The 7965-nt window shown below is 42.0% G+C and overlaps 1 protein-coding gene across 1 annotated transcript in view; it reads left to right on the top strand.

The window, feature by feature from the left end:
• The window catches only part of LOC306913200 (disco-interacting protein 2 homolog C-like), a gene marked incomplete at its 5' end in the record, with an annotated part of 84753 nt that overhangs the window by 19132 nt on the left and 57656 nt on the right, over nt 1–7965 (top strand). The window contains 2 exon segments of the mRNA XM_079489788.1: nt 5686–5790; nt 7451–7576. Coding sequence (XP_079345914.1) covers nt 5686–5790; nt 7451–7576 — 231 coding nt within the window.

Here is a 7965-nt window from a genome sequence, read left to right as displayed (position 1 = left end):
CCCAAGTCAAAATATTAACCTCTGTACCAAGATAGAATAGTACGTGGTGTCCACTGCATTGAGACCAAAGCAGTGCACCAAATAACCGATAATAGTATCGTATTCCTTGCCGATAATTGTATCGATACAGAGGCTACCATATCGATACAGCAGGAAATGCTGTGTGACGCGGCTTTATAAAAACAAACATCAGCATCAGTTTCTACCTGACCGTTACGATAATATATGATTAAATCTTTTTCATTTGTCCATCTTACTTGTTATGTTTAAAATTTATATTCATATATTTGTGAAAACATCGGCAATCGGTGGTCTATAGGACTCTGCAAAAGTACATTTAGTGGACATGTGGGGCATTATTCAAAATCAACGCGTATCGCTATACATATCGTACCGTGGCCTCTGTATCGTGATACATATCGTACCGTGGCCCCTGTATCGTGATACATATCGTACCGTGGCCTCTGTATCGTGATACATATCGTACCATGGCCTCTGTATCGTGATACATATCGTACCGTGGCCTCTGTATCGTGATACATATCGTACCGTGGCCTCTGTATCGTGATACATATCGTACCGTGGCCTCGGTATCGTGATACATATCGTACCGTGGCCTCTGTATCGTGATACATATCGTACCGTGGCCTCTGTATCGTGATACATATCGTACCGTGGCCTCTGTATCGTGATACATATCGTACCGTGGCCTCTGTATCGTGATACATATCGTACCGTGGCCTCTGTATCGTGATACATATCGTACCGTGGCCTCGGTATCGTGATACATATCGTACCGTGGCCTCTGTATCGTGATACATATCGTACCGTGGCCTCGGTATCGTGATACATATCGTACCGTGGCCTCTGTATCGTGATACATATCGTACCGTGGCCTCGGTATCGTGATACATATCGTACCGTGGCCTCTGTATCGTGATACATATCGTACCGTGGCCTCTGTTTCGTGATACATATCGTACCGTGGCCTCTGTATCGTGATACATATCGTACCGTGGCCTCTGTATCGTGATACGTATCGAGTGTGAGTTTGTAGGCAATACCCAGCCCTAGCACCCAAATACGTGAATTCACAAATGAAGTTCCTTATGGTTCCCTCGCCTGTAGTCCCTTACTTTGGTTGGAATGGTGGAAAGTAACAAAGTACATATAAGTACAATGTTGAGGTATTTGTACTTTACTTGAGTATTTCCAATTTCCAAAACTTGTACCTCTCCTCTACTACATTACATCTCAGAGGTAAAACATTTACTTTGACTCCACTACAATTATTTGAAAACTTCAGTTACTACCGGTAGTTACTTTGTAGATTTGGATTTTGCATGATTTTGACATGCATTACCCATTTCAGCCCTATATATATTTCGGCAATTTGAAAATAGCCGATCTACAAACTCTTGCGATGAGCTTGAAACAAGCATTCTCCGTTGTGCATCTGTCCTTTTCTGCTGCGTTACAGACTCTGGGTTGAGACCATAGTGTTATAATATATATCTAGAGAGCATAATTATGAGGAGTGACAGGCCCCTCCCCCCCGCTATTCACCTCAATGGAAGTCTGGGGGCTTGGTTGGTTGAGACTTGAGACTTCTGCGCAGCGTTTCAGAGTATGGGGTCAGACTCAGCCAGCCAATCAGGCCTAGGTCGCGCAAAGGTCCTCATAGCCAACAGCAGCGATCATAAGCCAGGTCTCACCTGGAAAAAAGAAAATAATCAGAGTTACAGTAAATTGATTAAAATCTGTCCCCATAGACACCATAAGCCAGCGGACTTTTCACTTCCATTTTTTTTACTTCTGTCGCACGGCAACCGGAGTGATACAGACGCCTACAGAACAGCGTTATGAAGCGTAATCAATAAATACGTCAAAAGACGATCTCGGCAGTGGGCGATATATATATATATATATATATATATATATATATATCTTCCTTACTGCCCACTCTTCTTGTATCCATATATACTACATGCCACATCAAAAGTAGCAGATACGAGCTAGCGGTGCTGCAACTTTAGCTATTTCTTAGCTTGAATCATGAACAGTTTTTGGACATATGAGGTTTCCACCTGACAAATACTATATATATATATATATATATATATATATATATATATATATACTGTTCACTGCCGCTAGTGAATGTAGGTCAGGACTCCCTAGAGTTCAGCTTGGGCCTGGTTCCTCTGTGTGTTTTCGTGACGTGCATCAAAGAAGTTACCGATGTCATTTTTTTTACTCTAAAAGGTTTGTGTGGCTGCTAAACTCGAGCAAATAAGACAAACATAAACTCGAGAAATTCTCAAAGCACCTGGAAAAGGCTGAAAAGCACCCCTAATTGCACTGCCAAGGCAAAACAGCATCTCTCGGTGCTCTGGTGCTATTTCGCATGTGTTTAAATGAGGTAATTATGCGTACAATTGACACAAACCTTTTTATATGCAAATAGAGCTATTACAAAAATGCCTCCAACTCACAAACGCCAGGGTTAAAAGTCGAAACGTGGGTTGTCAAATTCGTGTTTGGGTGAGGGCCACATTGCACAAAAGATGACTCAATGATGGACACAGCCAGTTGCGCAGACGTGCATGTGCGCGTTCACTTACACAGCTGTCACATTGGCTATTTCAATTAACTTTCACTACAGTACAGACTACAGAGTAGTAGAGTGAAAGTTCTTAGTCTCAGAGAGTTGGTTGCAGGGGTGAAAGTGGCTTGAAGTTCTTGCCGGGACTCCCAGAGATTTACATAAGGGACACCTTCTTACCGAGGGTCAAACCCCCCCATTTTCGTGTCAACATTTTGTGTCAAACCCCCAAAACGTGTGGGTGTGGTGTGGTTAGGGTTTGTGGTCAGGCTAATGAGCGGTCGGACCAGTGCCACGCTACACCCCCCAAAATGCATAGACAACCATGTGTTTCAAAGCGATGTCTTTAACCACATTATTGAATTACATTTTTTGTAGCCCACCTACTGTATCCGGTCATTTTTTGCACACAACATAGGCACAGAGAAAGGCCGTTTCTGTATCCGGTCTATACCGTATCTCCAACTGCAAAGTGAAGCGCATTCTTTTATCAAACAGAATTCGCATTAGGGGTGGTTTGAAGAGGCACTTTCCATTGTCCTAAACCTGTGTGCATAAGATAGCAAATATAGGGAAAGCCACACCTCCACCCGCAAATATACAGTAGGAGTCAGCAAAATTAATAGTGGGTTGTGTGGCCGCAAGATAACGTTTACGCATAGTGGAAGCTCCTAAATGAATTCATGGAAAATGTTTATTACTTGAGGATAAAGCATGGCATAAGATGGAGCCCTTTATTAGAAAATGTAACTAATAACACGTTTCTTAAAGGTGTAGTGAAATGCGAAATACGTTTTTCACTTTTAGCTTTACCTAACAATGGATGCCAAATAAATGGGCAAATTCTAATTTTGTATGTTTTTATATCAAAGGTCCTTAAAAACCCACCAAGGACAGCGATTTTAGAAGAAGAATTATGACTGTTTGAAAATCTTCCCTTCCACTGCTGTGAGAATATATATGCAATCCCATAGTTGGAACGGTGGGGCGTTGCTATGGGAACCGGACCAATGTTAAAGGCTTCCGTAGGCATCAACCATTATATGTCCACGTTGGGGTACGTACTGTATATATATGGACTTGGGATATGATGCCACCTAGCGTTGACGTACGTATATATACGGACTTGGGAAAGAAATCATTAATATGGGACCATTGAATGGGGATCTGTATACAGTATATATCCTTAATTTGCATTTCATACTTTGTCATTGTGTACACAAGCTTCCAGTCTGCTGTATCCAAGCATCCAACAGCCTTGCAGCAAGCCTATGCACTGTGCTATCTATGATGACGCAGCAAGTGTGTGCTTGACGCTGTTCATTCTATTAACGTTCACAGAACATCAGGGTTCTTGGATTTTAACCATATTATTGGTTAAAATCCAAGAACCCTCATGGTCTGTAAATGTAGGCTATTTGAGGTTTGGCACTCAACAATATTGATACTGTCTGTCTTTCTATTGGCTTTGTTTTACAATGTTTTTTTCCTTCCCGATTCCATAACTTGAATATCGGTCGATACCGTGTACAGACCCGATATACCAAGACTAAACAAATCTAGAACAGTGGTTCTCAAAGTGCGGTTCCAAATGGACCCTTAAATGTTTGTAATCCTGAGAGTTACGGGGGCAGATAATAGGAACATTCTAAGTAGAAAGTAGTATCTTTCTTAGGTAATATGTGACATTTTGGTATAGTACTATAGTTTGTTGGTTACTTTAGTAATGGTAGTAATTCATCTTAGAGGGATTAAAATGTGCTAAGAAGACTTATAATACTCTGTTTGTTTGTTTACTGTTGAGTGCGAAAACAATGTAGCACATTAAGCAAATCATCTGGGGACCCCCCAAATCATCTGGTGACCCCCCAAATCATCTGGGGACCCCCCCAAAACATTTGGGTCCCGACCCACCATTTGGGAACCACTGTATTAGACTATACTTTGTCACATGGATGATTACAATCAAACACAAAACGAAACCGCAAGCACAGGAGCAGTGCATGTTGCATGTTCGGACTAACGGGACTTCGGATCTATGGGCAGTCCCCCTTAAAGGAGAATTCCATACTAGAAGGCTTTCTTACCTTTATTTGTAGTTGTTACGTCCCCACCAAAGAGGTCCAGGTGTTATTTTATGCAAAAGCGCATTATTGCACTACTTTACTACTTATTTCGATGGAAATAAGTGAATTAGCACAAAAACCCAAACCCCATTGAGGGCTTATGGTAGGGGAAATGGCCAATAATGCACTTTTGCACAAAACACCTGGACCTCTTTGGTGTGGACGTAACAACTACAAATAAAGGTAAGAAAGCCTTCTAGTATGGAATTCTCCTTTAAGACGGGGCAGATGGGGTGCGATTGACTGGCAATTCCTGGTGCAATTCCTGGTTCTATTTGTGGGCGCACATCCATTGTTTGTGAATTCACCCCTGATGATTTGAATGTATAGCTTTTGCAATTTGCACATGTCTCACGGTTTTACTTGCTCCTACTTGCTCAACGGCTGGGCTTTTGGTTATGTCGCCGTGAGGAGTAGTTTGGAAAAGGCTGTGGGAATTAATAAGGACTGTTTAGTATAGTTGGAGGACAGTTTCGTGTTAAAGTGAATTCATTTAGTTTTATTGTGTAACCTTGGAAAAATAATTGTGTGCCGAACCAATGGAGGATAGATGTAGGCCAAATGTACAGTATGTAGGCGGACTTCTACAGTCAATGACATGATAGATAACTATGAGCTAGCTAAGCTTCCTATAGGCCCCTGTTGTAAATGCAACAATCCAGTAATGCTGTTTGTTTGTTTTATTTATTTATTTTGTTTTGGAAGTCATAAAATCTCTCTCCTGAAATACAATCATCGCCATTTTCATTTGACAGCCCCTGACTTTGATGACTGCAATGTATCTATCGATTTGTGAAATGTCTGTGTGTGTGTGTGTGTGTGTGTGTGTGTGTGTGTGTGTGTGTGTGTGTGTGTGTGTGTGTGCGCGTGTGTGTGTGTGTCTGTCCGTGTCTTGTGTTGTCCATCTGCCTATTATCTGTGTGTATATGTGTGTGTGTGCCTCTCTCTGTGCAGGTATGGAAGGGCCCATGTCTCACAGGCCCCCCCACGGCCCCCCCTCTGCAGCACGCTTCCATCGACGACGCACCTCTGGCACGCGGGACGAGCGCTACAGATCAGGTACTGGAACTGCATTATGGGAATGTGTCCAGCTGTTGCAAGTGGATCGTTTCATTTTGTTTCTCCTTTTTTTTCTAGCTCTGGTCTAAGGGCTTTTCCTTAATTCCTAGCTCTGGTCTTAACCTCTTAAACCCCAGGGGGGTCCAGGAGGGAAAATCAAAAATATCGGAGTTGGAACCTAAGACCTTGACCAGCCCCATTTACCCGCTGAGAGCTGTTCATGAGGTGGAAAGCCTCTGCCCCCGCCGGCGGGGGATTGGGGCTCAAGAGGTTTTAAGGACTTCTCCTTGAGGTGGTGGAGTTAGCTGCTTTAGCAGACAGTTTGAGGGTCCAATGGAGTTAAGAGGTTGTGTCCAAAGCGCTTTTTACTACTTTTCATTAGTTCAATATTTTCTTAACCAACACACAGACATAAAGGGTGTTCAATCGCACTGATTTATGCAAAACATGTCATTGAATTTGTTTCATTTTAATTTTTTTCATGTCATATGAAAGCAGGGAATCATAGCTTCAAATTGACATATTGGTTGTTCAGTTTGACCCACCAGTTTTGGATATCTGGCTTATAGAGTAATGTCTTGCAGAAAACAGTGAGTTGTGATCATTACACCTAGCTACATGTTTAAGCATTTATTTCACATTTACATGTCAATTTCAGCTCTGACATTTATTTCAGACATGCTCTAGTATGTGAAGAGTCTGCCTGTGCTAACTCATTTTGGATAAGAAAAAAGAACCACGACTGTCTCTGCATCAAAAAGAGTCACAAAACAAATAAAATTTAAAACAATTAAAAACCTCAAAAATTGAGTCCTCCCGACAGCAACGATATGAGTATGGCACTGCAGTGCCAGTCATGACATGATGGGTCCATTTTGTTCCAATTATACACTCATTTGAATGAAATGAAGACTAAGATTTTTGCTGTGTATGAATTCATAAATTACAGTCTGATAATGAAACACAATCTTTGAACAACTTCTGTTTATTAAAGAAGTTAAGCTCCAAACAAAGTGCTAGGCCAATACCATATGTGGCCAAAATGTGCCAATGCATTTCAATACAATCTAATGCACACTGAACATCAGAACAACACGTTTAAACTAACATTGCTATATGACTGCCCTTCCGCATCCAATAATTCACACGTACAGACGAGTGTGTAGCGTTTCCGTATCCGCTCTAGAGTCTGGATCTAGACCGACAGCAGAGATATAGTAGAGATATATTATATTTTCCACCAAATAAAGAAAAAAGAAACAAATTGAAGAGTGAAGAGGATGCATGGGAATGTATCCTCTTCTCAACACTTCTCAACAAAAATGTCACATTGTTTTGATGGTTTTCTTCTCCAACGGACAGACACTTTTTTTTTTAATCTGATGGTAACATTGTCCAATTTTCAGCCACTGTCAATTCATGTCTGTGTTCTATTTTTCACTTTGCTTTTGAGTAATTCCTCTCTCTCTCTTTCTCTCTCTGTGGCTGTGCGTGTGAATGAACAAAAGGGATTATTCTTGGGCCTGTTGCATATTATGTTATGTTTTATTAAAGGTCTCCCCTCCCTTTATCTCCCCCACTCCAACCGTCCCCTCCCTCCCTCTCTCTGCCTTTCTATGTTTATACACACCCCCCACACTCGCCTCTGTCCGCCTCTCAGATGTGCACACGGAGGCGGTGCAGGCGGTGTTGGCACGCCATGTGGAGAGGAAGGTAGCCGTGCCCATGCCCTCGAAGAGACGCTCGCTGGTGGTGCAGACGTCCATGGACGCGTACACACCTCCAGGTGAGTCGCACACGTCGTTACGGCACGTATTTGCTTTTCAGGAGTCGACGTCAACTAAGAGCTCGCGGATCTGCTACTTTTGTGTGATGCTGTATTGTGATCAAGTAGGGCTTTACTTGAGGGGAAAAAGAACAAAAAACGTCAGAATTTGGAGTTTATGCCCGACAGTGATGATATGTATGGTATAGACCCGTGTTTTTTGGCTTCAATACCCCCTTTCCTTGACTTCTGAAATCCAAGCATCCCTTTTCCCCAATTACGTTTTGCTTAGCAAACTGCAAAAGAAAACCATTCCTACCTAGCATACAATGCCATGCATGTTCGATAAGCCACCTTTTAAAGATCTCAACATTGCAAAATAAGATGACAAAATAGTTTCTCCTGAGGAG

The sequence above is a fragment of the Electrona antarctica genome (assembly GCF_951216825.1).
Source record: "Electrona antarctica genome assembly, chromosome: 20".
NCBI classification, from domain to species: Eukaryota; Metazoa; Chordata; class Actinopteri; order Myctophiformes; family Myctophidae; genus Electrona; species Electrona antarctica.
The sequence above is the reverse complement of the archived record's forward strand: the minus strand, read 5'-3'. Positions and strand labels throughout refer to the sequence as shown.